The 22767-nt window shown below is 45.8% G+C and overlaps 1 protein-coding gene across 2 annotated transcripts in view; it reads right to left on the bottom strand.

Moving 5' to 3' along the window:
• Window positions 1-22767, bottom strand: part of UBE3C (ubiquitin protein ligase E3C) — a 120551-nt gene that overhangs the window by 36050 nt on the left and 61734 nt on the right. For both annotated transcript variants that reach the window (XM_042976461.1, XM_042976467.1), the window contains 5 exons: window positions 14406-14510; window positions 12002-12089; window positions 10941-11038; window positions 9279-9411; window positions 4178-4425 (listed from right to left, as the gene is read on the bottom strand). In XM_042976461.1, coding sequence (XP_042832395.1) covers window positions 4178-4425; window positions 9279-9411; window positions 10941-11038; window positions 12002-12089; window positions 14406-14510 — 672 coding nt within the window. The remainder of the gene's footprint in view (window positions 1-4177; window positions 4426-9278; window positions 9412-10940; window positions 11039-12001; window positions 12090-14405; window positions 14511-22767) is intronic.

Below are 22767 nucleotides of genomic sequence, written 5' to 3'. Positions count from 1 at the left end.
GCTCAGCAGATTTCGTGAGCATTTTACGAAGGGACTCCCGTGGTATAAAAGAATAAATTTTCCCAACTCTCAAAAATCTCAGGGTAAACCATTAACATTTACATTCTAGGACGCGTTAAACGCACACTGTATTCTACTAAAATACAAAATGGTAAACCACGTGTGGAAGGGTGTCTGCTAATTAGAAATCTGAAATATATGACCGAGATATTATCAAATAATCTGATTTACAGGCATCCTGTTCCAATTAAATCAATATTCTGAAGCAAGGGGAAAAAAGCCATCTTCAAATAGAATTCAAATATGATAAAAGATTTCCTTCAATAAATTTCTGAACTTAATTGGTTTAAATGGACCTAGGTGCTTCTATCTGTAAAAAAAAAGTTCCAGATGACATTACCACATCCTTGAGCTGTTTATTTATTCCCTGTCGACAGCCTGATTTACAGGCGATAAAATGCAATCACGACCCACACCAGAAGCAGGAACCATCTGCTAATGGAACTTTTAATTGAGAAGTGACCACTGACATGAGGTAATTCTTTCAATGCAGGATTGCTCTTGAAGACCTCTTTGCACTTCATCACAGTAAACAATCACTAACATATGCATTAAAGAAAATTTAAATACATTATGACCCAATAAATATCATAATCAATCAATATACAATTTTCTTCTGCTAAGGATTTAATGTTCAGATACCATACTATTAGCCCTATACTATTACACTCACTTAGATCTCGACAATTTTTAACATGTTGGCACCAAGTTTAACCATTTGTAATCAGAAAATAATCAGATCTTTTAGAAACTAGCACTCCCTTAGGAATTTCTGGAAAATGCAGAAAATTATATCAGTAAAAACTTAACTATGTGAAACGAGATTATCTACCATCATCAAACAACTAGTTTTCTTGCTGATTTTATCTAACCTTCACTACTTTAAAGATTATTGAACTACACTTGACGTAAACTTCATTTCTGGGACAGAGTCTCCAGAGTCTGGTGTGAAGTGATGCACATTGCAGAGCAAAGGAGGGACAGCGATCGGTCATCCGCCCTGCACCTGCGTCTTCGCGAGCGCCGTCAGGAACAGCGTGCCAGGGGATAACTCAGGGGAAAGGAATCTATCCCCTCAAACTTACAGAACCATTGACCAGAAGACTTCAGTGAACCAGGATGGTCCAATTTTCCTGTCTCTGTATTAATCAAGATCGGACAATTTATACACTCAGGAAGAAAAAATACAAAACGTTAGTAAGATCTCATCATGCAAATAAGATTACTCTGTCGTCTGACACCGCACCGTGCGAAAACCGCCAAACTTAGGGCATATTTCAGGGGCACCCTGCTGGCTTGGTTGGTGGAGCACGTGACTCTCGATCTTGGGGTCGTGAGCGCAAGCCCCACACTGGGTGTGGAGATTATTTAAAAATGTATTTTTTTTTTTTAAATTAGGAGGTATTTCAGGTTAGTCTAGCAACATAAAGCTCCCCTTCATTATTATTTTAGATTTTAATTTTACTATTATTAATTTAGGAGATTCTTGGGCTCACCTTAATAAAAATGACTATGCATCATCTCAAAGATTTTCATGAAACGAGTTACGAAAGCCGTGTGCTCCAGAGGGAGCCAGGGGGGGTGGGGGGGGGGTGTCTGGTGGACAGCTGACACCAAAGCCAGCACGTGGCGTCGCGGGGAGAGGCAGGGTGTCTCAAAATGAAGTGAGAAAATGATCTGTTTGACACGTATGCTAAAATCTAACGTCAGGCCGATGTCTGAAGCTGGTCTCTGAAACGATAAGGAGAGCCTAAAGGAACATACTGGTGTAACGGTGAGGTCGAGCTGAGCCCATCAGTAAGCTGGAAGACGAACCTGTATGATTACAACCGCGCATGTGGAATCGGAGCAAACGGTAATGACCGGACCTCCTACCGTGCATGTCAAAGAGAGATCCACGACCTACCGGTTCCTTCCGCTGCCCCTCCGCTGCGTTGGGTCCTGGGGCTTCATTACCGTTTGTCATTGGTAAGTACACACAGCACAAGACTGACGACAAAGGCACAGTAATCAAAGCGGTGCCACGCTGGCACAGACACAGAGATGAGTGAAACCGAGAGTCCAGAAATAAACCCTCACATTCACAGTCAACTGACTCTGGGCAAGGGAACCACGTAAGGCTTTTTAACAAACGGTGTGAGGACAAAGGGGTGTCCACATGCGACAGAACCTGCTGGGACCCCTAACTCACACCACCCACAGAAATTAACTCCTAATGGAGCAGAGACTTAAATGGAAGAACTAAAATGACTCAATTCTTAGAACACACACAGGTATAAATCTCTGCGACCCTGGATTAAACCACGTGACCACAAGTTTCTTAGACAAGACTGCAAAAGCTCAGGCAACAAAAGAAAAATAAATGCATTAGAAGCCATCAAGAAAGTGAAAGACAACCCACAGAACGGGAGAAAATACTTGCAAAACACATGTCGGATAAGGACTTGAACTAGAATATATAAAGGACTTAATAATAGAAAACAAACAACTCAATTTAAGAAATGGACAACGTGGGGCGCCCGGGTGGCTCACTTGGTTAATAAATCTGACTTCGGCTCAGGTCACGATCTCACAGTCTGTGGGTTCAAGCCCTGCATCGGGCTCTGTGCTGACAGCTCAGCCTGGAGCCTGTTTCGGATTCTCTGTTTCCCTCTCTCTCTGCCCCTCCCCTGCACACTCTGTCTCTCTCTCTCTCTCTCTCTCTCTCAAAAATAAACATTAAAATAAAAATTTTTTAGGGGCGCTTGGGTGGCGCAGTCGGTTAAGCGTCCGACTTCAGCCAGGTCACGATCTCGCAGTCTGTGAGTTCCAGCCCCACGTCAGGCTCTGGGCTGATGGCTCGGAGCCTGGAGCCTGTTTCCGATTCTGTGTCTCCCTCTCTCTCTGCCCCTCCGCCATTCATGCATGCTCTGTCTCTCTCTGTCCCAAAAATAAATAAAAAACGTTGAAAAAAAAAATTTTTTTTTAAAGTTAGTATTCAGTTAAAAAGAAAGAAAACCCAAATCTCTTTTTTGGACTTCATCTGTCCCACGGGGAAGCAGTTAGCCACCCTGGATTTAAATGAAGTCTCCCGGCCTGCTGTCCCCACCTTTGGTACACTGAATGTTTGCGTCCCCAGGGCGGTGGCATTAGGAGGCCGGCTCTGGACGGTGATGGGGTCATAAGGCAGAGCCCTCAGGGATGTGATTGGTGTCCTTCTCAAAGGGATCCTGGAGAGCCCCTCACCCCTTCCATCATGTGAGGACACGGTGAGAAGGCACGGACGTGAACCGGGACGAGGGCCCCCACCCAAGGAGACCCCGCGGCTTGTTGATGGCGACCTTCCAGCCTCCCGAACCGTGAGAAACACATGTGTGTCCCTCAGAAGCTGCACGTCTGTGGTGCTCTGTTCTAGCCATCCGCAGGGACGACAGGCAGGGACTGACCTGGTTCCTTGACGAACAGCACTGGTATCGGGGGTGTCCTGGCTTTGCTTCTGACTTTACCAGTGGGGGTGGGGGGGCAGGTCCTGTCAAAGTTTCACCAATAAACAGGAAGTGTCCACCAGACTACAGATGAAGTTTTCCTGTCACTTACAGTAAAGGGCAAATTGTGTTTGTGTGCACGGTCGGCGGGTGTGTGACGTGCTGCTCATGACAGCATTACCCTCACGTCATCCTTACACGGCCAATTTTCCTGGAGTTTGCACACGACACATGTACCACTCACCCCATACCCAGTAACAATGGTCGTCTGCCTCGCAGCACTCTAAAAGTTTACGGAACCTTTAAAGACCACTTGTAACTACAGAACCCACTTGTAACACTAGCAATGAGAGCAACGGAGAGCTTTCTGGTATTTCTAGCACACAACCAGACGGCCAACAGCCCCTGAAAAGACTTCGACCAACAGGATTTTATCGTACGTGCCCCCAGGTTCCCCATACTATGCAAATGCTTTATGCTTGTGACTACTGCGCATGTAACGCGTAACGATGAAAGGTTAGTTATTATACAAAGGAATACGATGCAGGGATCACCAAAATTACTTAAGCAATTTTGAATAAAGATCTTCAGTGAAATAGAGGCAACCACACGGAAACACAACCCCGGCACCCTGTGGTCCCAGAACACCGTACCTTTCCAAGCATCCTGCCCAGGAAGTAGTAATGTCTGGCGAAGGAGTCTCCCACCAGCATGTGAGCAGCTGGGCTGGGGTACAGAAGGCCCTCGTTAGTAGTCTTAAAGAACCCCTGATTGGGGTTAAACCCCGACTTCAGCAGTTCATTTAGGAACTCTCTGAAAATGCCACCTCCGTCAATGCCAGCTTCATCCAGGCCATGTGCGTTGAGCAGGTGCACGCGGATCCGCTTTTTCAAATCAGGCTCTGTTAAAACAAAGGGGCGATGGGGGCGAGGAGAAAACAATTTTTTACTATGCTAGTATTACTACAGGAAGTTTTGGAAGGGGAGCAAGAATATTAGAGATATTTTAATGCAGGACTAAAATAAAACAAATCAATGAGATTAAAAACAGATGATGAAATAGACCGACCAGTAATTCCCCCAAAGCTGCCAAGGGGAGAAAGAGAGAAAGAAGTTCCTTTATGTTAACATATCACACATGGAGGTGAGGGGAAACTGAGTGTTCAGGAGCAAATAAAGTTATCCCACATATTCTAAAGGATAGGACGCTCTAAAACACTAGGAGACTTGTACTAGGAGGGAGGGAATTAAGCACGTGAGAATACCAGGGGAACAGCAACCGTTACCAGGAAAGGTGAAAACCATAAATGGATAAAGAAGATGTCAGCGCAATTAACATTACAAAGAGTCTCTGAAAAAGGTGAATGAGGCAGGAGAGTCAGAATCCAGGATCTACATTATCGTTAAAAGCAGTGAGCGGCTGAAAAGGGTACAAGTCTTTTTGGTTATAGTGCGCCACCAAGATTAAAATAAAAAAAAATTGTAAAGTTGGTCAATTAAGCCTGGTATCTTAGAGAAATTTCCACACAGGTCCTCAAGAGGTCAGGAGTGCTGTCAGCAGGGATATGACCCTGGACTCACCCACAATGACACACAGCCTTGGTTCGGTACAGGCCTCGGGACACAGGCCCCAAAATACAAGCCAATGGAAGTGATTCTGCCAAAAGCCAGAACCAGGTGATCTTCACCGGACAGGCTTACTCAGGGTGCGCGGGTCTGGGAAAGTAACTTCACCCCTCCCCACCTGCATCCTGAGCGGGAGCAGGTGCGAGCAGGGGCGGCGGGGCAGGGGCGGTTGCCCCGGGCAGGGTGGGTGCGATGCTGAGAGCTCGGAGGTGCAGGCAGCTCAGCCCAGGTCTGCACCTGGTGCCACTTTGCCGCTGGGCTTTCGGGAGCTGCCACCATCTTTCAGGCTTCCCGCGAGGCCGATCTACGCCAAGGGACAGAGGACCTCTAGAAAACACTCCGGAAAGGGGTTCAGCGGAACGTGGCTTCGGGGAGCCGTGTCGATACTTCTGAAGTCCCAGAGCCGGGCGGTAGATACTCTGTAACACGGTCCAAACAGGGCCGGTACAATTTCTTATATGGACTGAGATCTACACCACTGTGGACAGCGGTACTGACACTATCTTTCACTGACCGGCAGGGGCGAGGGCCACCCCATCCTGCCAGCAGCGACAGAAAAACGCTGCTGGGTGAGCTCTGTGTAAAGGCTCACATTTCCCCCAGAGTAAGGGAGACAGATTAAGCCACCTGGTTACAGCCTGCTCTCGTACTCCATAAAGGGATACCCATCATTGATTATTTACCCCGAGCTAGCATTTATGTTAGAATTTTACACACATTACTTCAAGTCTTTTAACAACCTTCTGGGTTAAGAATTATCTCCACTCTGGAGTAAGAAAACCAAGGACAAGGAATTATTTATCTAAAGACATACAGCTAGCACTGTGGCAGGAGTGTTATAATGTAAAGATCTGTCTACTGCCTACAAAGCACAGGCTTTTATACTAAACTATATTCTCTTCTTTCTTTACTTTACTTTTCTTTTCTTAAAGGTTTTATTTTTAAGCAATCTCGCCAACGTGAGGCTCGAACTCACAACCCTGAAGTCAGGAGTTGCACACTCTACCGACCGAGCCAGCGGGGTGCCCTCTCTCTTTTGTTTTTAAAATTTAATATACTTACATGAGCAATCAGAACATGCTTTTCAGGGATGGTTAGATTCCACAATATGTCATTTGCATCTTTTAAAAAAAAATTTTTTTTTTAATGTTTATTTATTTTTGAGACAGAAAGAGACAGAGCATGAACAGGGGACGGTAAGAGAGGGAGGGAGACATAGAATCTGAAACAGGCTCCAGACTCTGAGCTGTCAGCACAGAGCCCGACGCGGGGCTTGAACTCACGGACCATGAGATCATGACCCGGGCTGAAGTCGGACACTTAATTGATGGAGCCACCCAGGCGCCCCAACATCTATTTTGATCAATAGGATTACAAAGTATGTTCAATCTCAAGATCTACGTAAAATGCCAAAAGAAATCTAAGCAGATAATTGTACGTGCAACACAAAAATATAGTTGGGTATTTTTCACCTTTACAGATTCCTTTTTAATGCCCGATTTTAAGGATGAACTATAAGCATTTCTTTGTCATATATAATGTTTTTCAAACTAATAGCAGTCAGCAGCAGATTTTGTAAAAACTCTAAGCGTACAAATGTCACAGGCGGGAGACACTTGGCCACGGCCCCCCTTCAACAGTCTCATGGTGGGCAGGGGGTGTGTCATGATTGCTTGGAGACTCAGTGGGCCATCGGAAGTCGCCTCTCTACTTTGGCTAGAATTGAGATTCTGTGGTTCCCTGAAGCTCATTTCTGTAAACAGTAATATGTAAAAAAAAATAATAATAAAAACATAATATAATTTCAGAATCAAATCCAGCCTTCGAAATATCTTGACACTACTTGTTTCTAAGGACGAATTTTAAAATCTCTACTTACACGCTAAGGATTTAGCGGGGGGAAAAAAACTAAGTAAAATGTTACTTTGATTTTACTCTATTACCATTCCCCCTTCAGGAAAACAGTGTAGTAAATCCTGCCCAGTACCCAAACACCTCAAAACCAGCGAACACACAAAGGCTCTCGGAGTGAGCACAGCTCAGTCCAGAGCCAGCTCTGGCGGGCTCTCATCCCAGAAGAGAAGAGCGATCATGCCCAGAGTGACAGCAACCCTGAGAGTGAAGGTGATCACGGCTCCGCGCCCCCACCCCGCCCCCCGGCGGCAGCACCGCCACGGGAGGGCTCTCCAGGACCGCCCACCGCCCAGGTCGGAGCCCCAGCAGCCAGCTCTCCCCCTACCGGCTGACGCCCACACCTGAGCAACCTGTTCCGAGATGACAGATGCCGAGCATTGGTGAAGGAAGGATTTGCTTTAACGACTAGATACACGGGGTGGTCATATTAACCGATTATACACAGATGATCAATCAACAAAGCACTTCCCACCAACTCCCCCTAAGTAAAGGAAACATTCGGAGATGACAGTTAATTTTACTCCTCTCGCTGGTGAGATACCAATTTCAAGCCATGGTGTGAAAACTCCTGTCAAGAAGGCCTGACTCAGAGCATCTGCAGAGATCTAAAGCATTATGACCAAGCATTATGGGAAGGTTCTTCCACATCCCTTGAACTCAGGGCAAGAACCAGAACACACCTCGGGAGGCAGGGTAGGGTCAACTTTCGAACAACTTTAAGCTTAAGGGTCTATTAGGAAATCTGCGGTTTGTTCTAACTGGACAGTAAGGTCTTTAAAAACCATCTACGTGAACAGTTTTAAAGCTAGTTTAAAGTCGCCGCCGACCACATGTGGAGGCACCCCACCTGCAGCACGTGCAGGAAGCAAGCCTGCGAGAATGAGCGCCCAAGCGGCTGCGCGGGACCGGCCACGCGGGCAGGCCTCCCCTTCCCGACACCCCCCGGCACCGACCGTGCCTCACTTCTGCTCTCACCCACAGTCTTAGTGGCTGGCAAATTATCATTTCGTTCTCTCGAGCTTTCCCCGGGTTCAACCGCAAATTCAACAAACATCTACTGAGCACCCGTGACTTGAGCCGGACAGAGGACGAGGACTCCGGGCCGCAGCGCGAGAGCCCCGGCCAAGTGGCAGGCACACCACAGCTACTACCGCCGATTCGCGGGGACCGAGGAGCCCCCAGGAGGAGGTCCAGTTTTTCTCAAAAGTGTGTTGGGCTTGAGTCAGAGTTCCGGATTTCGCCCCGTTCGCAGGTAAAGCTTACAAACGAACCATGCTGGCTGGCAGTGAGCTGGGACAGCGGCGGTCCGCCTTCAGAGGGCTACGGCACAGATTAGGTGAGAAAACCACATTATGTGAACATCAAACCCTCACACACAAAACCTGGAAGGGAAGGGACCGGTGACTGACGCTGGCCGTCCGCCGTTATTCCCACAGCGTAACAAAATTAGCTCTTTAAGAAAAAGATCACTTGAATCGAGGTTTTGCTCCCCTCGGAGAGGCGACTGTTACTTCACTTCTGACGACCTCCCATCTCCTGCAGCCATGATCCAGACCCTGCCTGCCGCCTTCCGCTGCGAGCTCCCTGCACCGATCTAGCCCTGATTTAATGCAGTTAACAGGGATCCCATACTCTTGAAGGAAAAATTATGAACATGTAAACTAGTAATACAACACTTAATGCTGGGTGTCAGATACTCACAGGAGACACAACGTGTCACTGACCTCTACGCGCGATCCAAAGTGCTGTTACAGGAGAAATCTCTCCGGTCTTTCTCTACTAGCACTGACGCTGAAGCCCACGTCCTTTTATAAAGAAATCTGCACTGCACCGAGTTTACTCTGGCATGTTAAACAAGGCTTAGAGGTTATAACACACACATAATACAGAACGTAAACGGCGCCCACCAACGTTTTCAGAATTCTAGATCGTCAACTAAATTTTAGAAACAGACATCTGCGGGTGGAGTGGAGGGCTTTTTTTGCCTTAAAAACAGAAGTCACTATTTGAAAAAGGCTCCTGTTGCACTAGTTATCTGTCAGTCTTAGGAATGTTATTTGGTAACACACATCTACAGATCCGCCATACATTTCACTGTTAAAACTCATTACAGAACAAGACGACGGACACTAAGGTTTCAGTGAGGACCTTTTTCTAAAAGAATCCCTCAGGCTCCCCCTGCCGCATGCATACACACAGACAGAATTATACATACCGTTTTCTGGGGAAAGTTTGTCATAAGCATCTTCATAAATATAATTTCTTCTTATAGTGACATTAATTCCGTCCAGAAACGGACCGTCTCCTTGCACCTCCTGCTTATCTGCATAAATCAACCTTTGAAAGATCTAACAAACAGAGGAAGCTGTCAGGTTACCTGAAATGAGACTTTGTTATAAACATAAGCGACAAAAAACTGCCACATAAATCTTCAGTCTTCTATCTCCGTGAATTCAGAAACAAATTTTAAAGGCCAAGGTATCGAATATGGACTTTCGGCCTTATTAGTAGACACGCGATATTTGTGTACTTGTAACCCTGCTCTTCTTCCCCATCTTACAACAAATTTTTCAAGTCCCATGCTACGGTATTGTCAGTATCTTCTTTTACAAACCCTTTAGAAAAACCCAGGTGACAGAAAAAGAACGAATATCTTTCTTTGTAAAGCTGTGTATCACTAGTAGGAATATCTCCCTAACAGTAAAACTCAACTGATTTTTTTTGATGCTAAAAATCCAGTAGAGGGAGCTCAGGAACTATGTAATATCATGTTGCATTTGTGCCTCTGTGTGTGTGTGTGTGCGTGTGTGTGTGTGTGCGTGTGCGTGTGTGTTTTAATAAAGAAACACCAACAGCTTTAAAAGAAATTCAATCTTTTGCTCATCCTATAAAGAGTGGGCAGGACTAAAATTACCCTCTTGAATCTATTACTTAAGAATAGAGCCTGGTAGGGGCGCCTGGGTAGCTCGGTCCGTTAAGTGTCCAACTCTGGAATTCAGCTCAGGTCATGATCTCACAATTCATGAGTTCGAGCCCCACACTGGGCTCCATGCTGTCAGTGTGGAGCCTGCTTAGGATTCTCTCTCTCTGCCCCTCCCCAGCTCACTCTCTTTCTAACTAAGTAAACTTAAAAAAAAAGCCTGGTAGTTTTTAGAAATTCGCTAAGTTGATGAATACAAACAAGACATTTTAAAATCTCAAAACAGATAAATACAAAGTTTTGTACATTAGTCAAAAATGACCAGGCAAGAAGTTAAGATAACTATCCAAGTCTCTTTTATAAAGTAGTGTTTGTGATAAATAACTTCAACATAATGTACAGAAGCGTATCTTTTCAAAAAATATGCATTTTCAAAACACAGGTCCTAGACAAAGGACCTCATCCTCCCATAAGACGACAATGGTGTGACAAGCCTCTGAACTCTAGGTATAACTAAGGAGAAAATCTTTCAAGTCTATATAAAGAGGTACTTGGTTGGACTATGCTTTCTAAAAAAAAAAAAGAAAAGAAAAGAAAAGAAAAAGCTCATTTATTTTGAAAGAGAAAGCGCAGGGATGCACGCGAGTGGGGGCGGGGCAGAAAGAATCCCACGCAGGCTCGGCCCTGACTCGGGGGCTCGACCCCACCGTGAGATCATGACCCGAGCCCAAGTGAAGAGTCAGACGCTAATAACTGACTGAGCCACCCAGGCGCCCCTGGACTATGCTTTTATAAATCGCTCTCAGCTATTATCACCCAATGAGGAAAATAAGAAGTGCAGAATCAGCTGGGCACCACACATCTTTGGAGACTTTCTCGCTGGTGTTAGTTCAACCCTGAAATGATGCTAAGTGACCGTGCCACACACGCAGTCCGTAAAGACACCAAACTGCTTACCTTGACTCGCTCCTCAAATGGAACCACAAAGGGCAATTCTGTCAGGATGGCGAGCTGTCTTTCCTCAGAGACGGACAGCGGTGGGGACTCCAAACCCACTGCAACACATTTTAAAGGCTCTGTGGAGTTACGGGCATGGACACACCCCACCTTGCGGCACCCAGCAGACACCGTGTGCTACGAACAGAAGGTCGGTGCTGACCCCGCGCCCAGCGCCTCCGTGGGCGCCATTTCCGGCAGCACTTGCACGCTTGGTGTCCTCGTGTCGCATTTCGGTAATTCTTGCAACATCTCTAACTTTTTCATAATTACATTTGTTACGGTCATCTGTGATCCGTGATTCTCAGTCGCTGAAACGACTCAGATGATAGCATCATCTCCAAAAAGTGTATTTTTTTAATATGACAGAGAGCGTGAGAGTGCGAGGGAGGGAGGGAGGGCAGGGAGAGAATCCCAAGCAGACTGCACACTCAGCATGGAGCCCGAGGCAGGCGTGGATCATGACCTGAGCCAAAATCAAGAGTGAGGTGCTCAACTGACTGAGCCACCCAGGCGCCCCTAAAAGTTTCTTCTAATGAAGGGACGTTTGTCGCTTCTTTAGACGTAATGCTACGGCACTCTTAACCTTTACATATGCTGGAAAACCAAAAAATTCATTTGACTTGTTCTGCCACATACACTTGATTGCGGTGGTGGAGAGCAGAACCCACCATGTCCTTGAGGCCTGCTTGGACTCTTCCCTCCCAGACTCACAAGGCTACACACTATATGGTTCCATCTAAAGACATTCTGGAACAGGCAAAGCTACCAGGACAAAAACAAATCAGTGGTTCCCAGGGGCAGGGGCAGGGGCTGGGGCAAGGAGCCAGGGCGAGGGCTAAGTACAAAGGAACACGAGGTAATTTCCGGAACGATGAGCCTTTTCTCTATGGTTGATCATGGTGGCCTATGTTTATCGAAAATCGCAGAAGAGTACACTGAAAAGAGTGAACTTCCCGGTACGGAATGGTAGTCCATAACCCTGAACGGAAAAGGGGACTGCAAGGCCACAGAGAACTCACCGTCCAGGCTCGACTGCAGGGGGCCAATCCTCCCCATCCGCCGGTACCTCCACACGTGTCTGGAAGCCGGAACGTAGAGCTGGGTGACCTGCGGGGCCAGCAACGCTTGCTTAGTACATCCTTGTGCTGTGGCTTGAACTTTAACTTGTCACATGTGAACTAAATCGTGCCTTACACGTACTGAGTGTCAGCCGGGTCCTGCTCTTTGATCTCATGTCCTTTCCAAGTCCTCGTCCCGCCCTCTCTCCCCTGCTGGCTACCCTTTCACGCTTTGACAGTGTAACTGCTTCTAACACATCCCGGGGAACTCTCTGCTGCTTCTGGTTAATGCCGTGTAACAGGTGCATATAGTAAACGGTCATGTGATCACTTTCTAAATGAAAACGCATCACGCTTAAAGAACGAATTTCTTACTACTAAATATTCAGTATCTTATAATTACAAAATCTGAGTATCCAGCGAGGCTGGGGTCGTGTGCACTCTGGAAGCCTCGCCGCTCTGTGGGCTCCCCCGGCCCTGAGCGGGCCGGGTCAGAGCAGCTGGGTGGCAGGGCCCCCCCACCTCCCTTCCGGGCTGTGCCGGCTGAGGCCCCTCGGGGCTAACACGGGCTTCTGGCCCGGTTCCCACACACATGTGCAGCGGCATCAGGAGGGCTCCTCACATCCAGGTTCAGTTTCTGGCCAGGACGCTTCATGGGCAGAGTGTCCTTTTCTCAAGGCACGTGTCCGGTGACCGCAGGTCTGGGTACCCGTTGTTACAAAGCGATGAGGCCAAAAGAGGGACCAGCTGCGTTACCAGGCACGGTGTGGCGCAGCTGACGTTTTTTCCACAGCTGAGTCTCCTGGGGTAGCAGCGGCACAGCGAGGGGCGTCCGGCACTGGACCCTCATCACTGGACCCTCATCTGCTGGGGCCTCCAGCCCGGTATCAGCAGGTCCCCTTGTGGCCTGCACCCCGAGGGCACCGCCTAGACCGTTGATTCATCAGAGCTGCAGACTGTGGGACTCCAGGTCAAAAGTGGCTTCTTCGTGCATCATGAGCCACCCCTACACCGAGAAGGGTCTCACATCACCACTACTCAGCCTGAGATACGTGAAGTTTGTAAGGGAAAGGCAGACTCAGTGCATGATTACTTTTTTCCGAACCCGTCCTCAAAATAATAAGGTGGTTCCTCTGCTTTTAAGATGGCCAATCACGTTCTTCATTTTCTAACGTTTAAAACACTTTTGAAAAAGTTTTATTTATTTGAGTAATCTCTACACCCAATGTGGGGTTTGGAACCACACCCCTGAGAAAAAGAGTCCCATGCTTTTCCGACTGAGCCGGCCAGGCGCCCGTAACTCACAGATTTAAGCATATTCGACGTTTAGTCCATTACACCTGTTCCGAAGGGCCGGGGCCTCCTGTGGTTCCCATACTCTCCAGTGACAAGACACTCCATCGTTCCAAAGGCTGTTTCCTTTTGGTGGTAAATGTTGTTCAGAGGCCCCATCCCGGGCCTTGGAGATGTCCATCTGCTACAGCGTTGGCCGTGGTTTCGCAGCCTAACCAGTGGGCACAGCTAGGCGCCACACGCTCCAAGATTCATGCAGACACAGTAATGCTTCTGAAACTGTTATAAAGCACCTCTGTTTTCTCCTTCTCCTCCTCCTCCTCCTCTCCTCCTCCTCCTCCTTCTCCTTAAGTAGGCTCTACGCCCCGAGTGGAGCCCAATGTGGGGCCTGAACTCATGACCCTAAGATCAAGACCTGAGCTGAGAGCGAGTCGGATGCTTAACTGACTGAGCCACCCAGGCGCCTGCTGTTTTCTTTCCTTTAATGCTTCTATAGTCCTGTTTCTTCTACACCCTCCACTCTCTGCACCCCAAGATTTTGAAATGAATACAATCATGCCTTTCACTGACAAACAAGAACGAAAACGGTTCACAGACGTCTGTTAATGTTACTTAAATTTCTGAAAATATATTAAACTACTGAATCTACTTTAGACCTAGGTCTTAGTAATTTTAGTAACATTCAAATTTGTCTGTTCCTTTAGAAAATCAAGGACATGCTCCATTTCCTCTAAGTACCAAATATGCGTCAATAATTATAATACCTTTCAATAAAAGCAACATCTTTTGCAACCCCAACAAAGAACCACTAGGCTTCAATATAATTTGTGGTTAAAGGAGAAAATCAGGATTAATAGCAAACTCAGGATGCATGTTGAAGTCAATGGTACTGCTATATATTCTATCTTGTGACCTAAGCATTAATAATAAAAAAGTTTACTGTTAATATTTTGTTACATACTAAGTAATAAATGAACCAAATGAACCAATTTAAAAGGCTTTATCCTCCCTCGAAAGACAAAAGCTGAGACAATGTGTAATGAAAACTATTTAAAAAGATCTTTCCATAAACCTTATCTGCTTTAATGTCTTCCTGTTCTGACAGCCAGTGGCTTGGAGGACAGAAATTTCTTCTGGTGTCTCTGGACTTCAGCATCTTCACAAGGCTGGTGATAACCTGCAGAGGGAGAGCAGGGCCGAGTCACGTGAGCAAGCCCAGTAACGACCACCGCACAAGAGAGGCAATAACACGGCAGCTCCCCTGTATTCCTGTCAGTGCGTGGGCTGGGCCGTCCGGGCCTCCCCTCGGCCACCACCAGTCAGGCCACAGGAGAGCACCTTATCCTGTGACCCCAAGAATGAGTCTGTGTTTTTTTAAGATAAATAATACAGTTTTTAAAAAAATGTTTATTTTTTAGAGAAAGAGAGAGAGAGAGTAGGGGAGGGGCAGAGAGAGGGGGAGAGAGATGATCCCAAGCAGCCTCCACGCGGTCAGTGTAGAGGCCGAGTGGGGTTCGATTCCATGAACTGTGGGATCGTGACCTGAGCCGAAATCAAGAGTCGGACACTTAACCGACTGAGCCGCCGAGGCGCCTCAAGAATGAGTCAAGTACAAAGTGGTTAGTTAAGTGCCAGTGAAGAGAGAAAAATTAACAGGAACATGTTAAAGGCTGTCTACAAAGGAGGTAGCAAGTGAGTTTTGAAACACAAATTTGGAAATGTATTAGCTCATTTGAGCTATAATGTAAGAAATCTCCAAGTACGGCAATTTTGTAAAACTTTTTCCTACAGTAATAGCATTTCTTATTTTTTCTTAAAAGACGCTCCGTCAAGTGCACGGGCGGGGGTGGGGGTGGGGGGGGGGGAGAGTCCTACATGGACCTCTGACATCTGCCAAAAAAGACCAACAATTCCTGCCTTTCCCTTATACACGTCTCTGGAGTCAGGCCTGCTTCTCACCATGATTCTACACACACTGGGTCCAACTCCTCTCATAAAGCCCCCCATGCTGACACTTTGCATTTCAGTACTCATTCTGCAGTGAGCTCTGGTGCCTCTCTGGCGACGTAGGAAGCTGCCTCTGAAGAAAAGCCAGCTGAGGACCCGCAAACCTAGTAGGCATTCAATGACTGACTTGGGATCAATAATTAATTATAAATTTTAGACTGTATGAGTAAGAGAGCCAATGGCACTCACTGCCTATTTAAAAAAGACCCGATGGCGGGAATAAAAAATAAAAAATAAGACCTGACATTCTTTATTAAATACAAATGTACTTTGCAATAAGCCAAGATAAGACCAACATAAAATTGAAAATCCAAAGTTTTAAACCTTTACAACCAGGATTTGATCATACAACTACTATGTAGTGAAAGTAAGACTATGATGACGTTTTCTGAAAAAGTCAGCCAGGCCTCTGTCCACATGGCCTCTAATTAAGTAAAATACAACTTGGGGGGCGCCTGGGTGGCGCAGTCGGTTAAGCGTCCGACTTCAGCCAGGTCACGATCTCGCGGTCCGTGAGTTCGAGCCCCGCGTCAGGCTCTGGGCTGATGGCTCAGAGCCTGGAGCCTGTTTCCGATTCTGTGTGTCCCTCTCTCTCTGACCCTCCCCCGTTCATGCTCTGTCTCTCTCTGTCCCAAAAATAAAATTAAAAAAAAAAAAAAAATACAACTTGGATAAGGAATTAGGATAAAATATAACTCGGGTAAGGAAAAAAATTAGGATAACATGACAAATTTCCAAATATACCCACAAGACAAATAAGACTGCATAATTTCAACTGTTAATAGAGATTTCTCTTTAAAATTTTACAATTCAGGGGTGCCGGCATGGCTCAGTCAGTTAGGCATCCGACTTCAGGTCAGGTCACGATCTCACAGTTAGTGGGTTCGAGCCCCGCGTTGGGCTCTACGCTGACCGTTCTTAGCCTGCTTGGGATTGTGTCTCCCTCCCTCTCTTTTCTGCCCCACCCCCCTCCCCCCACCAGCGTCCCCTGCTCATGCTCCGTGCGTGCGCATCTGTCTCTCTCTCAAAAAGAAACAAACATTAAAAGAAAATTTTCTTTAATTTAAAATTTACAACCCAGCATGTATATACCATAGAAATACAAATGCTTCTTTCATGACATGCAAACCCTGGCATCCAGGGATACCAAAAACTCCGTGTGTCCAACAAAAGCAGGTGAGAAAGGGCCCTCGGCTGACACCTCAGACCGCTATAACGTGGACACACGGCTTGGATGAGATGCCCACGGATGGAGCCAACAGTTAGTAGTTGAGCAGTTCGGCCACACAGACAAAACCACACCAGCGTAAATGTCTCAAGACCTAGAATACAGCCTTCTGACTGGTGGAGTTTCTTCCCAGTTTGTTCTTCCACATCCCTTGAGGCAGGTGAAGGCCTATCCTAATACTATAGTAACATCCTTTCTGAATCAGCAGTAATTAGCTTAGGTGAGTCAGCCTGAACCTGTAGTCGGTCACCCCCCACTCCTGACTCTCTTATTATGCTTGCTCAGGGGTTAAGTCAGGCACATGCAATGCTCTCTGAGCATGAAAAGACCAGATGGCAATGAGTTACGCTACACGTGTGGTCTTGTCTGGGACAACCGACGGGTCAGCGCACGCAGAGCACGACACAAGCACGTGCCCTCTTCCGAGAGCACAGACAGAAGCACCATCCTTTTCTTTGAAGTTTATCACATTCTGGGGCGCCTGGGGGGGCTCAGTCGGTTAAGGGTCCGACTGTTGATTTCGGCTCGGGTCGTGATCTCATGCTCGTGGGTTCAAGCCCCGCATCGGGCTCCGTGCTGAGAGCGTGGAGCCTGTTTGGGACTCTGTCTCCCCTCTGCTCCGTCTCTCTCTCAAAATAAATAATTAAACAAAATTTTTTAAAAATATCACAGCTTACACCTTTCCATTTTCATAACCAGCTGTATTAGTATTTCAAGTAAATTCAGACTGAACAGATACTGGGCCGAAATTTACACGATACACCACGACTGTTAACAGAAGACATGCTTTCTGACACACGTTTCATGTATTTCTTTAACTGCGCCCATTTACTTATGGCTCACGCCATTACTTATGCCACTGAAAGGTGGCATCCTCTCGTGCTGACCTTCCCCGTTGCACAGCTGAGGAAACGTAGCTTTCCTGAGGGTGAGAGACTTGCTCCTGGGCCCATGAGGGGCAGGGCCAGGGCTGCCTCACTCTAGAATAAAACCTTCCATCTGCCTCCTGGTAGTCATCTTTCAACCTCTGGTCATGAGGACATTTGTTTTCTGCAGGTCACAGACATGAAACTATGTATGAGGCAATTAATGCCGTAAGTTACTTTCTTCTTTTAAATTACTGTGAAATTAAACACTAAAAAGTTTCAATACAGGCAGCCACTGTCTTATTTTCACATTCTAAGTATAAAAAAAGAAGCAATCACATATTACTTCTTTTTAAAGTTTATTTATTTATTTTGAGAGAGAGAGTGCAAGTGGGGAAGGGGCAGAGAGAGAGAGAGACTCCCAAGCAGGCTCCACACCACCAGTGCAGAGCCCCACGCAGGGCCTGAACTCTCACGAACCGCGAGATCGTGACCTGAGCCGAAGTCGGACGCTCAACCGATGGAGCCCCCCAGGCGCCCCAGGAATCGGATATTACTTATAAATGTCCTGGTATAATCGATCCTCTTTCAAAAACAGGAAAGGGAGAGAGAGGGAGGGAGGAAAAAGTGGGAGGCGCAAAGTGATGGGGGCCCGAGGAGGCTTGTAAAGGGCGAGATGTCAAGAAGGAGCCACTGTGAAAAAGCAGGTCTTACAGGTCAGAGCTGACGGCAGGCCAACCTTGAAGAGGAATCTTGGAGAGGATTTAACCGAAAAAATAAAGACACCTGTTAAATTTTAATTTCAGGTAAATAGCAAATAATTTTTTAGAATAAATATGCTCCAAATATTGCTTTTTTAAAAAATGTAAGTATATCCAAAATACTGCACAGGACATATTTTTATCTAAAACAAGCCATGACATTAAAATTTAACTGGGTGACACATTTTTATTTGCTAAATCTGGTAATACTAGCCCGGAACCAATTCCCAAAATCCTTTTTTAGAAATGTCAAATCCCATATTTTAAATTCAACTAAAAACACTTCCTCCATTTAAACTAGTCTCTTCTAAGTTTCAAAGAAAAATGCAAATTTTAAGAAACCACAAAACTTTAACGGGGTCCATTTGTGATGTCAAATCACCCCCGATCACATTCCTGCTCTCTGCGTGCATTTTCAGGGCCACAAACTCAACTGCTGTACAAATATTTAGTATCGGAAAGGAATGTGGAGGTGACCATTAAAAAGTTACATAAATCGACGAAAGACTGTGAAAGGTAAGGAGAACTGGGGCACCAATTTTGAACTGGATTAACAGCCACTGCTGAGATCAGAGGGCAGTTTTGCTCTCAGTTAATTTTATTAAATTTTCTGGTATAGACATGCACACTAAAGAAGCCTGTACCAAAACGGAAGGAATTTTAGATTTTTTTTTTTATTTTTTAGAGAAAGCGTGTGCGTGTACACGCGCGTGATGGGGGAAAGGACACAGGGCGAGGGAGAGGGACTCTTAAGCAGATTCCATGCCCAATGAGGGACTCAATCTCACAACAGCAGGATCATGACCTGAGCCGACTGACATCAAGAGTTGGACGCTCAAACAACCGAGCCGCCCAGGCGCCCTGACTTAAATCTAAAATTTAGTTCCTGCTTAAATCTAAAATTTGTTGGGGCGCCCAGTGTCTCAATGGGTTGATCGTCTGACTCTTGATTTTGGCTCAGGTCACGATCTCACAGTTGGAGGATAGAACCCATGTTAGGCTTTGCACTGACGGTATGGAGCCTGCTCAGGATTCTCTCTCTCTCTGCTCCTCCCCCTCTGGTGCAATCCTGTGCGCTCTCTCTCTAAAATAGATAAACTTAAGAAAATCAGAGGGGCGCCTGGGTGGCTCAGTCGGTTAAGCGTTCGACTTTGGCTCAGGTCATGATCTCACGGTTCATGGATTTGAGCCCCGAGTCAGGCTCTGTGCTGACAGCTCGGAGCCTGGAGCTGCTTCGGATTCTGTGTCTCCCTCTCTCTCTGCCCCTCCCCGACTCATGGTCACTCACTCTCTCTCTCTCCCTCTCTCTCTTAAGAATAAATAAATATTCGGGGCGCCTGGGTGGCTCAGTTAAGTGTACGACTTCGGCTCAGGTCATGGGTTCATGGGTTCAAGCCCCCCGGTCAGGTTCTGTGCTGACAGCTCGGAGCCTGGAGCCTGCTTTGGATTCTGTGTCTCCCTCTCACTCTGCCCCTCCCCCACTCACACTCTGTCTCTCTCTCTCTCTCTCTCAAAAGTAAATAAACATGAAAAAAAGTAATAATAAAAATAAATAAATACACAGGACCTACGTCACAGTAAGCCTACTTTTGCTATATGAGATCAAAGGTTATATATATCTGCCCCAAGTGATTTCTTTATACAGTGAGGCCTATGGTTCTTAACCCTGGCTGCATATTGAAATCTCCTGTTTTTTTTTGTTTTTTGTTGAAGTTTATTTATTTTGGGAGTGAGGAGGGCAGAGAGAGAGAGAGGGGGAGAGAATCCCAAGCAGGCTCCTTGTCAGTGAGCTGTCAGGGCTTGAACTCACAAACTGTGAGATCACGACTGAGCTGAAAGCGTTAAGTCTGATGCTTAACCAACTGAGCCACCCAAGTGCCCCCAAAATCTTCTGTTGATGAATGCCTGGGCAGAGGTACCAGCAACAGTGATTTTCATTCAATTCTTTGAGGTAAAGCCAGTCAATTGTTTTTAACTGTTCCCCGGGAGATCCTGGACTACTAGCGTGTTAAGAAATAGGAAGTCAAACAGAACACAAACACGCACGTACTGGAATAACCAGGTGTGCCCAGCCCCACAGACACTCTCAGCAGGCTTCAACAGCTATAAATGTAACAGCACTGTGTTTATTTGGTGTGTTTCGCTCTCGTCCGCCGTATCACGTCTGCCCATGCTAGATCTACACCTTAAATACACGCTCAATAACTAAAAAAGTTATGTAAGTAAACCTTCAGAAATACACACGATTGTTTTTCATGTTCTATTACTTCCCCTAATAGTGTTCAGATAACCGGTGGTAGCGGAGCCCTAACCCAGAGGTCACGAAGCGTCTGCCGTGGACTGATGTCAGGTTAGCCAAGTTTTATAAAGCCTTTAGTTACGACCTGCGAAAACTGGTGTATCTTTAAAGACAACCCGGTTCTCCAGGACGTCTAAAACACTCCAAAATTACTTCTGAAAGTACCCATTTTATTCAGTAGTCAGAAACTAAACAAAAACCTTCAAAGACCGGAAAGGAAGTGACACTACCCTGCAAGAACAAAGGTGCGTCGCGTGCCTAACGGTGACAGTTCACGGCGGCACGCTAGGGCCGCGTTAGGGCACTGCTGTTGTTTTAATGTTCACTTCTTAAACAATTCTTTTTGAGACTGAAAAATAAAACCAGCCACCGAGAAAGTGAACACCACTCACAATACAGACCTCCGTCTCTCCACGCAGAGGTGTGCAGATGAGAAAGGCTCCGGAAGTCTCTTCCCTGCTCCCCAGGCCCCCACCTTCCGGGTAGGGGACTCCTATGTAGGCGACAGCTCCCACAGAAGCCGCATCAGACAGGACTTCCTATCTCCTGATAGGGCTCAAGTAATTAGACCTGTAAATTACGCCTCAAGAGGAGTTTATAAATTTGATAAATGCATAAACTGTTTTAGCAGTGTCAATGCGGGGCCTAGCAACTGACCTCAATTCTTAGAGTGACAAAGAAAGATGACTCTATCCACTTAAAATTCTATGCTCTGTGACCAGCCAGCAGGGCCTCTCACAGAAATCAGTCTGAAAGGCCCATCGTGAGACTGAAAAATGAAAATGGCTGCCGGCCGGAGGAGTCAGGCCTCATCATTTGCAATTCTGTCACCACCAGCGGAAGGCAGGAAATCACGGGCAAAATGCTTTTACCTTTCTGGTTGCTTCTACCTTGAATTCTTCAATTCAAATTTGGCACTAAAATACCTATGAAATGCTAGCATTCTATTTTCGTACTCTTCCGAGGGGGATGCAGAGCAGCGGCCGGGTTCGGATGCCGGTTCTATTCACCGGCGGCCATGCGGCCTCATCTGTAAAATGGGGACAATAACGGCATCTTCCTGGCAGAATTAATGTGTGTACAGCTCTGAGACTACTGTCTGGGACACAGTATCCACTGGGAGGTAATTCTTTTGATCTCATGTTAAAGATAATTTTTTCTTACACGGAAAAAACCCTTTTCTACTCAAAAACTATGCCTTGATTTTTCATTATTTTGGGGGCTCAGCTTAACAGCAGAGAGTATGAAGAAGGTTTCTTTTCCCCAAAGAACAGGAATCCTGTTCCAAAAACTGTCTTTCAAACAATTCTGTTCTAAACCCAGGTCTTTGTAACCACTCGATCTCAAACCTAAAACAATCCCGTACCACAAAAGTGAACCTTCACCCTAATTCCTAAAAACTTCAATCCTTAATCAAGTGGTAATGAGTCATTTTAAGGCATAAGAAAAAATTCACTACAGAATTTTCATTTACTGCTAAAGCAAAACAAGGCCAGGGGGAAATATCTTATAGAGAATTATTAAATTCTGAGATTTCTAAGTCCTAAAGATAAGCGTGCCATGTGAAAATTATGAGGTTCTCAACAGGTGCTATACAATAATGAGATTATCTGACAGTGCACACAAACCTGATATCCTACATAATGGAAAGCTTTATCGACAAAGATCCCAGAGTTTCATTAAATACTTAAAGAAAAACACATATGCCACCATAATACACATATCCAGGGAAAGTTTACGTAAGAATTTTAAGTTTTAAATGGGTTAGACAGCTTATTTTTAACTTAGAAAAGTTGCAAAACTGTCAGTCTTTAAGAATGGATATATTAAGGGTTCAACATGTGACCTTTAGAGTTTACTTGGGAATGCAGAGATAGGTAATTAAAATAAATTGTGCAAACATATATTACATCAATCTGCACAAATTATAAATTCAATGATGCATTAGTACTGTGTTCAGTGCAATCAAAACATTATCAGTTACTCTCACTGCTACTAATGCTCATGCTCCTAAGTGAAATGTGTTGTAAAATCCGGCAGAATGGGCTGGATAGAGACTATCGTGCGCTCGTCGGATGAATAAGCAGTCCTTAATTAGCCCATCAGGTTAAGTGCGAGCATTAATGGGCCTTTCCTAAAGTCTAGCTTGACATCTTTCTCCAAACATGGCCAAGAAGAAAGTTCCATTAGCAATATTAATACAAGCTTAGTTGATCATTTTCATTCAATTAACTTCTTTCAATTAAATAGATAGCTTGACAAAAGCAGTGATA

This window comes from Panthera tigris, chromosome A2 (assembly GCF_018350195.1).
Source record: "Panthera tigris isolate Pti1 chromosome A2, P.tigris_Pti1_mat1.1, whole genome shotgun sequence".
Lineage (NCBI taxonomy): Eukaryota > Metazoa > Chordata > Mammalia > Carnivora > Felidae > Panthera > Panthera tigris.
The sequence above is the reverse complement of the archived record's forward strand: the minus strand, read 5'-3'. Positions and strand labels throughout refer to the sequence as shown.